The sequence below is a fragment of the Heterodontus francisci genome, chromosome 20, assembly GCF_036365525.1.
Source record: "Heterodontus francisci isolate sHetFra1 chromosome 20, sHetFra1.hap1, whole genome shotgun sequence".
NCBI classification, from domain to species: Eukaryota; Metazoa; Chordata; class Chondrichthyes; order Heterodontiformes; family Heterodontidae; genus Heterodontus; species Heterodontus francisci.
The window spans coordinates 49,978,372-49,995,611 of NC_090390.1; the positions used below are offsets into that span (position 1 = coordinate 49,978,372).

Here is a 17,240-nt window from a genome sequence, read left to right on the forward strand (position 1 = left end):
GCCCAGACACTTCAGCTCCAGGAGGGAGAGAGTACCATTACACCACTGATCCGACACTTGCAGCCACCAGCCCAGATACTGGCATTGCATATACCATAGATCTAGTACAGAGTCAGGATCTGCACGTGGCAAGTCACTGAGCATGAATGGGCTGCAGCCAGGCCAACGGGGAAGGATAGTTCATGTGCCAGCTCACTGGAGGGTGAGGTTATAGACGGGTTCTGCTACAGGGGACTCGGATATGGTCCTTTCCTACAGGAGAACCCTGATAAGGATACACACAGAGACGCTGGGTGTATTGGCTGGCCTGTCAGACAGCCTTCTGTACACAGCTTCAACTTGGCAGACAGCATCATACAGATCTTCCCCTCTCCACAGCCCCTGCTCCATCTCTCTGTCATGTTGCAGACCCAGAGGCACTGCAACTGCATCTCCTATACCTGTTGCAGCCTTTGTGTGGACAGGCTGCCAAATCCACTGCCGTCCCTGTGAGGATGCAATAACACTCCCTACCAAATCCAGGAACTCACTGCAACATCTACAAAAACACTCCACAGTACTTCTACAAACTTTTCAATAGCAGATATTAGTCGAAATCAACTTACTTGCAAGTTGGTTGGTTGGGCCTTTGAATAGCACTTGTGGCAGGACCCCTCTTGCAGCTGAACGCATGTTCCTTGGGTGAGCGAGAAGCAAGTATGCTGAGTGGACCTGCACAATCTAAGTTTGCAATTTTTGACTCAAATCAGCTGGCAAGGCTGTTTGATGTCATGGTCTGGCCAGTTGGGAAGCTTCTGGCGTACACAGGGCATGCTGTCCCCAGTACGGGACACCACACAGGCTGTGCCAGAAGCACTGTGCACACCACTCGGAGGGTCTCCGGCTCCAGCAGCAGTACAAAGACGAATTTTTTGCCCTTTATATTTTAAAGGAATACTTTTGTAACAATTTTTGGAAACCAGTTTTAAAACAAAGTTAAAGTATTCCGTTATGGTCTTCATAATGTCATGAAAACATGCTATGCTGAATGATGATTTTTAATTCATCAGTTGGAGATCTAAATTAAACTTTTAAAAAGGAAAGCTGGAATCCTACATTCAATTTTTTAAAAAGCTGGCAGCTAAGATGAAACCGCCAATTGCATTGAAATACCTCACATTCCAAGGTATCGAAGTGGAGACGCATGTCTGAACAAGCTCTCATTCAGAATAATGGCTTGAACAGTTGAATGAACGACCTGAGATCGCTTTCATTAGCAAGATGTTCACAGCCATCTTGGAAGATTAACCCTAGTGGAGATGAACCTCCAGGGGGTAATCATTTAAACAATGAGGCCTGAGAGGGATTGAAATTCTTAGACTTGAATTTCATTAAAGTGCAACAGAGAATGCACTGAGACAATCATGTGACAGTCTGCCCATCTCTGTGAAAACTTGGAGTTTCTTTTGGACACATCAGACAAGGTTTGAGTGCTAATCAGTACAGAACCCCAATGGGGGATGTCTCTCTCTCTCTCCAGTTAATGCTGTAAGTTTTGAACCCTGACTGCAGGCAGCAAAACATCCAAGTCTGTCATGCTAAAGTCAGAGACTCCACAGAGAAAACCATCTACATCACTGTCTTCAAGGAAACCCTGTACCAGGTGGGCACTTCTACTAACCAGATACTTCAGGACCACGAGTTCAGCTGGAAGAATTACCAGACTCCACAGACTGTATATTATTTTATTTGTTCTGGACTCCAATCCAACCAATCTATTCTTCATCACTCTGTAACCTACTTTTGTGTGTGGATGTGTGAGATTCGTGTGTGTGTGTGTGTGTGTGTGTGTGTGTGTGTGTGTGTGTGTGTGTGTGTGTGTGTGTGTGTGTGTGTGTGTGTGTGTGTGTGTAAGTTGACGCGTAGTTTATTATTTTTACTTAGATCGGGTTTTGATATTAAGTAAAATAAACAAACCTTTTTCTTGTTTAAACTCAAGAAAACCTGTTCAATTGGTTCTTTTATGATCATAGCATATAAACGGGTTAAACATTCACTGAATTGGTAAGCACATTCACTGTTTAAAAGAAATAAACCCTGTTGCGGTCAGATAAGGAAAGGGGCCCCTCCTCAACTGATTCTAACAATTTACTGATGAAAATAAGACAATTCCAACTATTTTTGCATTTAATGCACAAATCTATCATTCACTAACGACTAAACTTATCTTTTTGCGCTGATTATTGTGAGCACAACACTACTGTACTTTCCCTCGATTTGAATATGAACACCAAGAAATACAAATGAACTTTCCTTCCCAATGTTGTAGGATTGAATTCTCAGAGGAGAGAATCTACATCCTGGTTTGAGAGCAGTATTGAAGCATGCTCTGGAATATACATTGTGAAGATAGCAACTTGTTAACATTAAAGGAAATGTAAAGCTGATACACAGCATTGAAGGGAATGTTTTATATACAAAGCACATTTAGTTATAATATACCAGAATACTTTAGAAGAGGAATTGTGAACTGGATGGCTCAGTTTAGAATATAAGAATTCAGAATGGGAGTCACTGAAACTCAAAATTGCATATTTTCACATTCTGTTATAAACAGGACTGTATTATTTCTCCATCACAAATTGTAACAAACCAAAAGTACAAGAACTCAAGAGTAGCCAGAAGGATAATTTTGTTGGCTTGTTTAATATTATTTCCTGAATAATATTTGCTTACAACAACTGCGTGTATTATAATAAATTTACCAACTAAAGTTAGCAACTTTCTACAGCTAACTGTGTATGTGCTTTTAATGCAGTGTTTTGGCTGCCTCCAGTTCCACTGAACAATATTGTTGAGATAAATTGCCCACATGCCATTACTAAGCATCTGCTTGGTAGATAATGAAACAACATGCCAAGACACGCTAGATCAACATTCACAGATTGCAGCTGTACATCAGCATGGGCCAATTGCAGGCGCAACCTTCAGTTTCTAAACTCCCTTGGGGAGGACCCAGAGGCTAAGTCTATTGTTTACACATGGTTGTTATACACTAAATATGGGGCAATCATAGGCACAAGTCTATTATAAGGATCTTTCCGCCATACAATTATGTCTGTCCAATATGGACCAATATGGACTTATTTTATGTTCCTTACAGACTGAAGAATTATCAGATCAGACAAGTTTACTTAGTGCAATATTAACTCTTCATGTTCTTAATCAAAGGCATGTCTTGTGATCCATTCATTAGTTTGTGTCACTTGCCACAAATGCAAATGATAAAGAGACTGCTCTTACAGGCTGGCAGGATGAACAGCAGCTTGTTTTTATCAGCTATTTCTTTGGGCTCAGCAGAGAAATGGTAGCATTTTCACAACAGCAATTTTGTTTTCTTGTTTTCAGTAAAATTAATTTGGAAAAGTATTCATTCGTACCCTCTAAATATTGAGCTAGAAAGACAATAATGCTTTCCCCCAGAAGCAAAGCAACAATACTGACAGTTATCAAACTGAATTCAAAAAGCATGAAAAAAGTCTTCATACACAAATATGTTATTGTGAACTATAAATTTGAAGTACAGAATGTAATAAAATTTGCATACTTTAGTTTTTAGAATGCACAAATGAAAACTAATCACAACATTCAGCATTTGTGGGTCAGTTTAAGTACGTTAACATCATTTTAAGTCGTGGTTTAAGGTACAACCTTAATTCCAGAAATGTGCACAAATGTTGAAGTCCGAGGAACCCTGGGATATTGGGCCTCAAATCTCATTGACAAAGAGAAGGTGCTGCTGGAGTAGGCCATGGAGGTAAGAGCTAGGAGTATCTGTTAGTACTGTAACGGCACACAGGCACCTGAATGTGTCCAGTGGTAGAGTGGGAGTGATCGTTGGTAAGGGAAGGGGGAGCAATTGGAGGTTGGGGAGCCTGGACGTTAAGTCAGGAGGAAAATGAGATTGGTGGCATTGGCCAGGCCTGGAGGTCATGGGTCGAGGGGTGGGGAAGAGGGAGGTCAGTGGGGAGGGAGATCGGTGTCCATGGCCAGATCCTGGTGATCATGGATTGGGAGCATTTGGAATGGTACTTTTCAAGTAAGTAACTTAGCAATTTTTCCAGGAAACATTTACGATATATTTCCCCCAAAATAACCAACGTTGTCACTGGGAAACTAATTGTTGCGATGGGGACCGGAAGCAGGTGTAAGCATATGTTAATGGCTTAACGTCTGCTTCAGGCATGGGTAAAGGGCAGCCATTGTTTGTCTTTACCCAATATGGTGTGGTAAGAGAATGGATCACTCATCACTTCTTTTTTGACAGCTTGTTGTCCCCTGTGTTGTCAAATGAATGCCATCAAGTTGTGGAGGTGTAAAGTAAATGCATTTGTATTGGAATAAGTTAGAAGTATAAGTTCCCACCAAAGGCCTTCTACAGAGAAAGCAAGTGATGTAACATTTACCCTTTACGAATTTTGATTTATTCTCCACCTGCCCCGTGGGTTTAAATGATTTGATAATATGTTCATGGTGAATTTATGGGCAAATCTTAGCTCCATGATGGGAGGGCACTGCTCAAATTCAGTGCTGAGGTTGTTACAGCCCACATGACTTTCCATCCATTAACATTGTGTGGAGCTCAGTACTGGTAGCATTAAATCGTGAGACTTACTCCACAGTGAAAGAGACTAGCTTACTTTTTCTGTTAAATGGGCAGTTTATTCAATAAGATGTATTTGGCAAACCTGTTTTGATTAGTTTAAAAACACACTATATACCATAAATCACTTCAAAATATCACTAGTAAGTGGCCATCATAATTAAAATAGCACTGCTATTCTGGCCCTGGTCCAAACTTTTACTTTATGAAGACTGTAAGAGTCTTGTTATGCACAGTAGGGCTCCAAACAACAGAAAACATGGACCACATCAGAGCCACATTACTTACGTTTAGAGTTAGCAGGTGATTTTGTTGAGTTTGGGGATGTCGACAAATGTGAACCTATATCTTCAGATGTATTATTCATCATGACGCTGCAAGTGCAAGGGCAAAGAGTTATTCCAACAGTTGGAACCTCATTGAAATTTGTCTTAAAAACATATGCATAGTAATATTTACATAACTAAGGCATGATTTTGTTAACTCCAAGTATCATTCGAATGACAATAGAGTAACTTATCTAATGACGAGCTCATCTAAAGTTACCATGTAATTTCCAGGTCACAGCAGCAAACACATGCTTGCATTATTATCATCTGACATGATATAACTGATACCTGCTGTACCTCCTTGGCCTAGGTTAAAACAAAAGCTTGTATTTTGCTGCACTTTATGAGGAGGAGGTAATAGTTATTAAGATCTTCAACAAAGTTTTATCAGCAAAGCAAACAAGAGCACTCTCTCCTGAATTTCACTACCCTCCTGGCCCTACTTGGAAAACAGTAAGAACCCTACTTCAAGCAATCATAGAATCTTACAGCACAGGAGGCTACCATTCAGCCTGTCAAGCCTGTACAGGCTCTTTGAAACAGCTGTCCAGTTTAGTCCCACATCCTAGCTTTTTCTCCATATCCCTACAAGGTGGTCCTCTTCAAGTACGTGTTGAATTGGTTTTTGAAATTTCCTACTGAATCTGCTTCTACCAGCCTTGCAGGATAGTGTGTTCCAAATCTTAAAAACCCTCTCATTTATCCTCTAGTTCTTTAACCAATTATTTTAAATCTTTGACTTCTGCTTACTGACCCACTTCCAGAGGAAATAGTTTCTCCCTACTTGCTTTATCAAGACCCTTCATAATTTTGAATACCTCTATTAGGGCTCCCCTTAACTTTCTCTACTCTAAGGAGAACAAACCTCCAATTCTCCAATCTCTCCATGTGACTGAATTCCTGGTAAATTTCCTCTGTACCCGAGGGTTTTGACATCCTTCCTAAAGTGGTGCACAGAATTGTACACAACACTCCAGGTGAGGCCTAACTAGTGATTTGTAAAGTTCAGAAATGACTTGCTTGTTTTTGTATTCAATATCCCTATTTACAAAACAAATTATCCCATATGCTTTCTTAATCAACTTGCTCTGCTACCTTCAAATATTTGTGAATATGCACCCCCTGGTTCCTCCGCTCTTGCACCTCCTTCAAAATGGTATCACAGACTATACTGCCTGTCTATGTTGTTCCTCCCTTCATCAAGTGCATCACTTCACACTTATCCACATTAAATTGCATCTGCCATGTGTCTCCATTTTACCAATTTGTCCACGTCCTCCTCACTATTGACTACATTTAAGAAAGGTGAGAGGGAAACTAGGGAATTATAGACCAGTTAGCCTCACATCTGTTGTCAGGAAACTGCTAGTCTATAATGAAGGATAGGATGATTGAACACTTTGAAAATTTTCAGCTGATCAAAGAGAGCCAGTATGGATTTGTAAAGGGTAAGTCATGCCTGCTGAATCTGGTTGAATTTTCTGAAGATGTCACTAAAGTAGTGGACAGGGGGATATCAATAGATGTTAATTATATGGACTTCCAGAAGGCATTTGATAAAGTCCCCCATAACAGACTGTTAGCTAAAGTTAAAGCTCATGGAATTGAAGGCAAATTATTGACCTGTTTAGGAATTGGCTGAGCGAAAGAGAGAGAGCTGGATTTTACCGACCCCCCGACATCGCGTTTCATGGTGGGGGGGGCCAGAAAATACCTCTGGGAGAGGGCCACACCGGCACCGTGAGGGCCCAACCCGATATTACTGGCAGCGTTGAGGGCTTGTGGTGGCTTCCCCACCCCCGCTGCTCAGCAACAGGACCGCAATTTAAATATATAAACATATTAAAATAAGTGAATTAATTAATCTCACGCGGCCAGCACTCCCGTGCCTACAGATCCCCGTCCAGGGAAACGAGATGGAACACTGGTGCTGGGGGGCGGGGGGGGATTGGGAGCTAAGTTTATCAGTACGGGAAGGGGGAGAATGGGGTCAAATTAGTGACATAGTCGTAGGGGATGGCGGAAGGGGCGTAGGTGAAAGTTTGTGCAGTTTGCGGGGGGAGGGAAGGTCAGATGGTAAAGGGAAATGTTTTGCGGGGGACGGGTGAATAATTAATATAATTGTTATTAGGGGCATGGGAGAGGAGCAAAAGCGATGTATTTATTTATTTTAATTCCATTTCCCTTTAAATATTTAAATTTCCCAGCAGGACTGATAGCCCTTTAAAAATAGCATCAGTGCCTGCACACAAGCAGCTGAGACCATTGCCGGGGACAGACAGACGTGATCGGTAGTGGAAGGATGCGGCCTGCCCCACCACAGCTTTTTAAATGAGCTGCTGCACACAAGGTTGCGGCGGCTCCGTAAGGCAGGCACATAAAATTCAGCCCAGTGTATAGGAAGAATGGGAAGTTACTCTAACTGGAAGGATGTGACTAGTGGTGTCACTTAAGGATCTGGGTTGGGATATCAATTATTCACAGCATTCGTTAGCAACTGAGATGATGGGATAGAATGCCATGGATCCAAATTTGCTGATGACACAAATATGGGCATTATTATAAGCAGTGTAGATGAAACTATGGTTAGGCCCCAACTGGAGTATTGCACCCAGTTCTGGTCACCACACTTCAGGAAGGATGTGAGGGTCCTTGAGAGGGTGCAGAGAAAATTTACCAGAATGGTTCCAGGGATGGGGAATTTTAGTTACAAGGTGAGGTGGAAAAGCTGGGGTTGTTCTCCCTGCAGCAAAGGAGTTTGAGGGGAGATTTGATAGAGGCGTACAAGATTATGACAGGCTTAGGTAAGTTAGACAGTGAAAAACTGTTCCCATTAACTGATGGTACAAGGACCAGGGGGCACAGATTTAAAGTTTTGGGCAAGAGATGCAGGGGGAATGTGAGGAAGAACTTTTCTACACAATGAGTAGTAATGACCTGGAACTTGCTGCCCACGAGGGTGGTGGAAGCAGAGATAATTAACAATTTCAAAAGGAAATTGGATTGGCACTTGAAGGAAATAAAGTTGCAAGGTTATGGGAATTGAACGGGGGAGTGGGATTGATTGGACTGCTCTACGGAGAGCTGGCATGGACTCGATGAGCTCAATGGCCTCCTTATATGCCGTAAATGACTCTATGGGCTGAATTTTACGAGCCCTCTGGTGTCGGGTCTTGGCGGGGCGGCCCAGAAAATTCTTCTGGGGGAGGCCCGCCAGGAGCTACGACGCCAAGAAGGCCCCGTCGTATTTTACCAGTAGCTGCGAGGCCTCAGTGCGCTCTTCCCCACCCCCAATACCTGTGGCGGGGCCTTCATTTTAATATGCAAATGAGATTAAAATGAAAGAATAATTACCTCCCCGGTAGCAACGGCCGTCCCACGCAGATATTCCGGCGCCTGGCCAGAACTCCCATGCCTTCGGAACTCCATTTGGAGTTCCGAGGCATGACACTGGTGGGGAGGGGGGCGGAGTGAAAATTTCAGGGCAGTGGGGGGAGAGGGGAGAACTATTGGAATTGGTTGTGGGGATGATGGGAAGAGGTTGAGGGTCAAAGATTCTGAAGTTAGGGGGGAAAGTTCACAAAATGAAAAGGTGCTTTTTTGGGGTGAATATGTCACTAACATGAGGACTCATTGGGGAATGTGTGGGAGAAGGAAATCTAAGTTGAAATAAAGATGTTCTGCAGGTTCTGGTGAAGCAGCATCTTTAATTATTGAAATGAGATTGAAGGCCTGAAGCCCTTTGAAAATGGCATTGCGCCTGCGCGGTGGTGCCGGATGCGGTTGCCCCCTCTATGTCATCCGGGGTGGGCATTCCGCACCGTCTATTTAAATGAGTGCCCGTGTGAAATATTGCGGGTGTTCTGCAGCTGCCACTTCACGCGGGCGGGCTGCTGATTTCAAAGCACGCCACCGCGATTTGCGGCACGCTACTAAAATTCAGCCCTATGACTCTAGATGGAAGCATAAAATTACAAAGAGATATTGAATGGGCAAACCTGTGGAAATGGATTTCAATGTAGGCAAATGTGAGGTCATCCACTTTGGACCTAAAAAGGATAGAACAGTACTTTCTAAATGGTGAAAAGCTAGAAAGAGTGGCGGTCCCAAGAGACTTGGGGGTCCAGGTACACAGATCATTAAAATGTAATGAACATTTGAAAATGGAATAGTGTAGGTCAGATGGTTTCACAGGTCGGCGCAACATCGAGGGCCGAAGGGCCTGTACTGCGCTGTAATGTTCTAAAAAGGTACAGAAATATGACTAATGGAATGCTGGTCTTTATATCTAGAGTACTAGAATACAAGGGATAGAAGCCATGCTTCAGCTACAGAAAGCCCTGGTCAGACCACATCTGGAGTACTGTCAGCAGTTCTGGGAACCACATCTTAGGAAGGATATATTGGCCTTGGAGGAAGGGCAGTGTAGTTTTAAAAATGTTACCTAAACTCCAAGGGTTAAGCTGCGAGGAGAGATTAAATAATCTGGGGTTGTATTCCCCAGAATTCAGGGCATTAAGGGATGATTTGATTGAAGTTTTCAAGATTTTAAGGGGAACAGACAGGGTAGATAGAGAGAAACTGGCCGGAATTTTACCAGGGATGGTTTGGGAGGCGGGAAGGTTGGCAAAATGCCACGGGAAGGCATTGGGGGTGTTGCCTGACATCATCCTGTTGCCATGCCATTTTGCCAGCGATGGGAAAGGTGGCAGTTGGCCACCTGCTGGGAGCTCAATTGAGCCACTTAAGTGGCCAGTTCAGGGCCAATTCCTGCCTCTGTGGGCATTTTGCCCACGCCAGGGTGGGGGATGGGGGCGGGGATCTTCCGCCACGTGTGGAGACCGTCCATTAAAAATATTTGGCCTCCCAGCAGGCTTCAGAAGCAGGGCAGCCCTCCTTTTTGGGCACTTCATGCCCCAGAGAGGGGCCCCCCCAGAAGCAATCACTGCCCCTGCAGCAACAGTATCACTTGCCTTCAGAGCCCTCCCACCCTGATCACACTTACGCTTCTTTGAGGGTACCTCGGCCACTGAGGCACCCTCTCCTCACAGCTGCAGTCTCAGCAATGGCCACCACGAGCAATGGCACCGCTGATGCTGCTCAGCTGCTGGCCCTCTGATTGGGTCGGCAGCTCTTGGGGGCAGGGCACCATTCTTAATAGAGATGGCAGCCCCGGAGGTGGACACTTAATTGGCCACCACTGGGAAGATGTCTCCCCAGATCCTGCCGCCACCTGATGATGGGTCGCCTCCTGCTTTTGGCCCCGGTAGTGGGATCTCACCCTCAGTAGAAAAATTCAGCCCACTATTTCCACTAGCTGGGGAGTCAAGGAACAGGTCTAAAAATTAAAGCCAGACCATTCAGGAGTGAAATCATGAAACTTCTTCACACAAAGGGTGATAGAAGTTTGGAACTCTCTTCCACAAATGCCAATTGATGCTCGATCAACTATAAATTTTAAAACTGAGACTGATAGATTTTTGTTAGCCCAAGGTATTAAGAGATGTGGGGCAAAACCTTAACTTTAATCAGTTTTCCCCGGAGGCAGGTTTCTGACCCGAAGAAAACCCAGTTCCTGTTTCCCACTTATGTGGCGAAAATTCAGCCTGGAGTGTCCAACACATAGACTGGGAGTCTCGACATCTGGCAAAAGTGACGCCGAGACCCCCACGTCACCCCTTATGTGGGAGGCCCACCAAATCAAGTGCCAATTAGACACTTAACTAGTCAGTGGTGGGCCTTCCATGGGGTCAAGGACCCCTGCGACGGAAGAGGCTGGCAGCTCTCTAACTGAGCAGCGCCACCACGGAGGCACTGGCTGCTGCTGGTGGGGCACCCACCCGAGTCCCAGGAGCGGCGCTGGACCCAGGTCACAGGTTGGTCAGGGCAGCACGGGTCTCGCAGGGTGGGAGTCATGAGGGAGGGGAGGGTTGGCAACAAAGGCAGGGGGCGGCTCTCAGCGGCCCTCCTGATGCTGGGTTCCTCGTTCAAAGGAACGGGTTTTGTCCTGCCGTGCTTCCCGTGCGGTGACAGGGCCACCGGCCGCTCAGTTAATTGTGGTGGCGGTGGGATGAGGCACTTAATTGGGCATTAATTGCCCGGTTAAGGGTCTCAATTGGCAGCGGGGCAGAAAGGTCGTTAACAGGCCTTCCCACCCTGGACTTACTTTCACCAGAGGCGGGAGGGTGGTGGGATCTGCACCCCTGCCACCATCTCACCCAATTTTATGCTCTCCCTGCATCAAAACCCACCGCGGAGGAGAGCATAAAGTTCCCCCCATAGACTGTTGGCCTGAGTCAGCTGATGATCTCCTTTTAATCTGGCCTGTGAAGCCTCTGGCAGTTCTTTTTTTTTACATGCTTGTACACAAAGCTAATTTCAACCCTGGCTCAGCAACAGTCTCAAATTTATCAGGCCTGGAGTAAGAGAAGCAGATACTCCTTGATTGGTGGATTTAGACCAATCTTTTTGCTTGAATCAGGAAATGCCATTGCCAGTTCTCCAGATTCGAGGAATTTAAATATTTGATTCTAAACAATGGAATAGAAGTCTGAGACTCCAGCGGATGTACTTGCTCAAGGCAAGGACGAAGCCACGTTGCACTGTCTGTGGGCCTGCAGTAGATGGCAGATCTTAGCAAGATTAAGCCATGGGGAGGCTTATGGGGCAGTGTTCAGCTGCATGACACTGAAATCCACACACCGGCCAAAAATGGCTGCTACAACTTCAAGAATACTAGATATAAAAAGAATGTGAAAAAGGCTAAAAAGCCCTGGGCCATCCTTAGCAAACTTCCAATGTTACCAGCAAATTTCTCATTCCATCTTTCATGATCATCTCTGCACTGTACACAACAAACCAAATCACAGGGAATTTGACAAAAGCTGGGAAAAGGAATATAGAACCAGAACATTTTTCAATCTTTGAGTATCGCTCCTGCCAGTAATCGTGAAGACAATACACTGAAGAACAATGCAACTGATAAGGCCCAGCCAATTACTGCTGCAGAATTCTGCTTGAGATTATAAAACATGCAAGGGAAAGGCCCAGGAGAAGATGACATCACTAAATATATGCTCCTTGAAACATCCGATGTGATGATGAACACGACAGTTAAGACCTTTACCAAGACATTAGTGTTGGGCTGCCTCCCGAGATGGTGGAAATCAGTTATGGTTACAATGGTCCACAAACATGGCTATGTATCTGGGAAAACATTTGGAGGAAGTCATCACATAACATTTCTAACATCATCTTAAGGGCATTGACTTCTACAGACCAAGCAGGTTCAGGGCAGGAAGTAGGAGCACATCCTCCAAAACTTTAACCAGAAGAGTGCACATTGGTGATGCTCCTAGTTGTAGAAAAGGCTTTTGACAAGATCTGAGACAATGGGCTATCATACGCCACCTCCCAGCTTTATATCCCTAGTCAGCTTATTCCACGGACATCAAATCTTTTGGCAGGGTTCACTTTTTTCATAAGAGAGGGCAGTGCAATTGCTACAAAATTTTGTTCAATGGCAAGCATTTCAAGGGTTCTGCTCCCAGCCAACTCTTGTTCATCATTTATATCAATGATATTTCACCATCCAAACAAAGGATTTGGTCTGTCTCACAGCATGCTGAAAGGACATTTTTCTGCTGGTGAGAGTCTAGCATAAGGTGACTTAACCTTAAAATCAGAGCCAGGCCATTCAGCAGAAAAGTTAGGAAGCACTTCGTCATACAAAGGGTAGTAGAAGTGTGGAACTCTCTCTTACAAAATGCAACAGATGCTAGCTCAATTAATCATTTTCAATCTGAGATCAATAGACTTTTGCTCGCCAATGATATTGAGGAATATGGAGCCAAGGCGGGTAAATGGAGTTAGGATGCAGATCAGCTATAATCTCATTGAATGTTGGAACAGGTTAGGGGGGCTGAACGGACTACTCCAGTTCCGATGTTTCTATATCACTATTTGCATATTAACCATGAACTCAGAAATAGAATCAGAAAAATGCCCAAGATGCCTGGTAACCTAGAGGAATAGAAATTTTAGTGTTTAAGGGATTCTAACATTTTTATGTATGCGACCTTCCTTTTTTGTGGATGGAGAGTTATGAAATGCTTGCCATTGAACAACCTAAGGGGGTTCTCACATTTTTAGGTTGGGTGTCTTCATTTTTTGTCTATGGGGAAAGGAACAAAAGAAAGAGCTTGCATTTTTAAAAAGTCTTTCATGTCCTCAGATTAGTTCAAAGCATTTTTCTCTATTTTCTCAATTGCTCTACTGAGACTCACCTCTCTACAATCATACGCAGCCCACTCACTAGTTTTGACATGCAAACCCAGCTGTCAGCTCCAAAAGTTGAACATTCTTATGTTATGACATTCTCTGAACACAGGCAATTACAATCCAATTGGCATTCCATATCTATTAATAGTAATACCCATGTACATATCTATGTCATAATGCAAAAGCATCAGCACATGATTAGAGATGAGCAGCTAATTCTCATTAGATCAGATTATAGGCTCCTCAGAAATATTCCACATATTTCAGAACAGCAGCACCTTCTCAAGAGTGTAAAATAAGTTTTAAAGAAATCAAAGCAGCCAAATATCTGGCAAATGACATTTCTCTTCAATTAAATCCATCACATGGGCAGTTAAAAATAACTGCAGACACCATTAGCTCTCCTTCTGGTCATTAGCAATTGAAGATAATATAATAAATACTATGATGCTTTACAGTCAACTGACAGGATTAAAATAGTTTAGTAAATGACAAAACACTGTAATTACCTGTATAGCACAGGTAAAATTTATGGTAAATTTTGGATGGGATTTGTTTGCTATTGATACATGAAGAACATTACCACCACTGAAAAAATATCAGACAGCATGAGTAACAAACCAACGATCTGTTCACATCATGTCACCACACAATCACCATCCACTTATATTTTTCTTTTATAGGGAGTGAAATAGAAAATAGTCTCCATCAATATAGTGGACAACATAAATGAGGAATAGGACTTCTTCTGTTGTGTCAATTGCATCAGCATTAAAGATTCCTTATAAAACTTAAATTTCCACATTAATCAAAGTTACCACCTCTCATCAGTGACACAGTCTTAGGATCCTGGAGATTTAAATCCATTTTTCCTGGCCTGGAGAGGTGAAAGGTCAGCATTCTGACCCACTGCACCATGCCATTCCAATTCTATACACAGCATCTCCAGAATCATATAAAGCCTGTGCACCCATTTTTCAGTGCTGGCCTTTGCTGAAGCAGCCTATGGGAATTTCAACCACACAATCAATAATAAATTGAAAAACAAATTTTGATTATTGCAGCAATTGAGAACGTCAATTACACAGGGATTCAGTCCAAAAAAAACAAGCATGTTCATGCAATAATCTTCACTGCCACAAGAGACCTTAAGCTACATTACTGGTGTCAAATTGTACTGATGCAACTTGGTAAGTGGGTGTCTGCGCAGAAAACGTGAACAATTTCTCTTCACTTTTAATATATGTCGAGCCCTAATCCACAAGCATTACTCCATTCCACGTTACACTACAGAATTTACAAAGTGCACAGATGACATCTAATGGTAGATAATTGGCACTGCAACAAGGTTTCCTTTTTGAAAGTCAGCATGTCTGTTGTGTTGCTTGACGGTCAGTTTCAGGAATCATGGGATATAAGTCTGCATCTGCAATGTCCCCGTGAGCTCTTAATTGCAAGCATGCTACTGTGGCCAAATGGAGGTCAGTCATCACCCCACCAAAAGAAAGCAAGCACGGCCTAAATTTCCTCATCAGCATTATTTCAACACGGGTGGTTAACCATTTTGGGGTTGCTGCTAGCATTAAAATAGCACAAATATCTATGTTTATAGGGTCAAGGACACTATTTTAACAAGATTCTTTCATTTGCTGTGTGCTTTTTTTTTTGAACAGCGGCAGCAGTGAGAGTGCGAGCAAGGGGGCAGCTGGGAAGGTAAGTTTCAGTATAAAGTACTTACCTAGCGATTCGGCAGCTTCTTTTTGAACAGCGGGAGCAGTGAGAGTGCGAGCCAGGGGGCAGCTGGGAAGGTAAGTTTCAGTATAAATTACTTACCTAGCGATTCGGCAGCTTCTTTTTGAACAGCGGTAGCAGTGAGAGTGCGAGCAAGGGGGCAGCTGGGAAGGTAAGTTTCACTATAAAGTACTTACCTAGCGATTCAGCAGCTTCTTTTTGAACAGCGGGAGCAGTGAGAGTGCGAGCCAGGGGGCAGCTAGGAAGGTAAGTTTCAGTATAAAGTACTTACCTAGCGATTCGGCAGCTTCAGCAGGGTGGGAAAAAAAAACTGAAAAAGTGGAATAGTGTAGGTCAGATGGTTTCACAGGTCGGCGCAACATCGAGGGCCGAAGGGCCTGTACTGCGCTGTAATGTTCTAATGTAATGTTCTAATGTTCTAATGACATCACAGGAAAGCTGTGACCTGATTGGCTGGTAGGGAATCTGTACCGAATTTGAAAATAAAACTGATAAAAATTGATTAAACACTAATTAACTAATTAATAAGTAGAGTAACTAAACCAGAGGGAGGAGATTACTGTATTTAGTTAGCATTTAGTATTTATTGTAGAAATCTAGGACTAGGGACCATATAGTGAAGTGTATCATAATTTAGTGAGGATTTAATAAGTATTTATTTATTTTATATCAATTAACTAATTAGTGCTAGAAATGACAGTTAGAGGGGTGAAGTGCTTCACCTGTGAGATGTGGGAAGTCCGTGACGCTTCCAGCATTCCGGGCGACTACATCTGCAGGAAGTGTACCCAGTTGCAGCTCCTCACAGACCGCATGGATCGGTTGGAGCGGCAACTGGATGCACTTAGGAGCATGCAGGTGGCAGAGAGCGTCACAGAGAGGAGTTTTAGAGAAGTGGTTACACCCAAGGTGCAGGCAGATAGATGGGTGACCACTAGAAGGGGCAGGCAGTCAGTGCAAGAATCCCCTGTGGCTATCCCCCTCTCTAACAAGTATACCGTTTTGGATACTGTTGGAGGGGATGGCCTACCAGGGGAAAACAGCAGCAGCCAGAGCAGTGGCACCACGGTTGGCACTGTTGTTCAGCAGGGAGGGACAAAGCGCAGAAGAGCAATAGTTATAGGGGACTCTATAGTCAGGGGCACAGATAGGCGCTTCTGTGGAAGTGGCAACGCAGGTGGATAAGGTAGTCAAGAAGGCATACGGCATGCTTGCCTTCATCGGTCAGGGCATAGAGTATAAAAATTGGCAAGTCATGTTGCAGCTGTACAGAACCTTAGTTAGGCCACACTAAGAATATTGCGTGCAATTCTGATCGCCACACTACCAGAAGGACGTGGAGGCTTTGGAGAGGGTACAGAGGAGGTTTACCAGGATGTTGACTGGTCTGGAGGGCATTAGCTATGAGGAGAGGTTGGAAAAACTCGGATTGTTTTCACTGGAACGACGGAGGTGGAGGGGCGACATGATAGAGGTTTACAAAGTTATGAGCGGCATGGACAGAGTGGATAGTCAGAAGCTTTTTCCCAGGGTGGAAGAGTCAGTTACTAGGGGACATAGGTTTAAGGTGCGAGGGGCAAAGTTTAGAGGGGATGTGCGAGGCAAGTTTTTTACACAGAGGGTGGTGAGTGCCTGGAACTTGCTGCCAGGGGAGGTGGTGGAAGCAGATACGATAGCGACGTTTAAGAGACATCTTGACAAATATATGAATAGGAAGGGAATGGAGGGATATGGGCCCTGGAAGTGCAGAAGGTGTTAGTTTCGGCAGGCATCAAGATCAGCGCAGGCTTGGAGGGCCGAATGGCCTGTTCCTGTGCTGTACTGTTCTTTGAAGTTAGTACTTGAATTCTGTTCCTTTGCCTGGACAGCAAAATTAGGACAGAAAACGGCACTGAATCGCAACTGAAACAATGTTCCATAACTTATGGAACTGTGCCCCAGCAAGGAGTCAATTTCTTCTTGACAGGAGAGGAAGGAAGAAAATTGTTGGACCATAGAATGCATGCAAAACAAGCAGCCTTTTTATAAGCTGAGTAAATACGATCACACTGCTCCCAGCACAAAATGAAAAACAAATAGAAAATAGTGACATTAAAAACAGTGATCAACAACCTAAGGCATTAGGCTATCAGTATTTTGAACAGAGAAAAGCCTAGAGATATAAAATGTTGGTGAAGAAAGAAAAACACTGAAACGTAAGTCAAACCTGAAGAACCACTGAGTTCAAAGATAGACTG

General features: G+C 43.8%; 1 protein-coding gene across 5 annotated transcripts in view; it reads right to left on the minus strand.

Annotated features, from left to right (window-relative positions):
• ptprea (protein tyrosine phosphatase receptor type Ea) overlaps nt 1-17,240 on the minus strand; it is a 308,394-nt gene that overhangs the window by 55,983 nt on the left and 235,171 nt on the right. For all 5 annotated transcript variants that reach the window (XM_068052727.1, XM_068052728.1, XM_068052731.1 and 2 more), the window contains one exon: nt 4,931-5,016. In XM_068052727.1, the coding sequence (XP_067908828.1) occupies nt 4,931-5,012 (82 nt within the window). In that variant the 5' untranslated portion in view covers nt 5,013-5,016. The remainder of the gene's footprint in view (nt 1-4,930; nt 5,017-17,240) is intronic.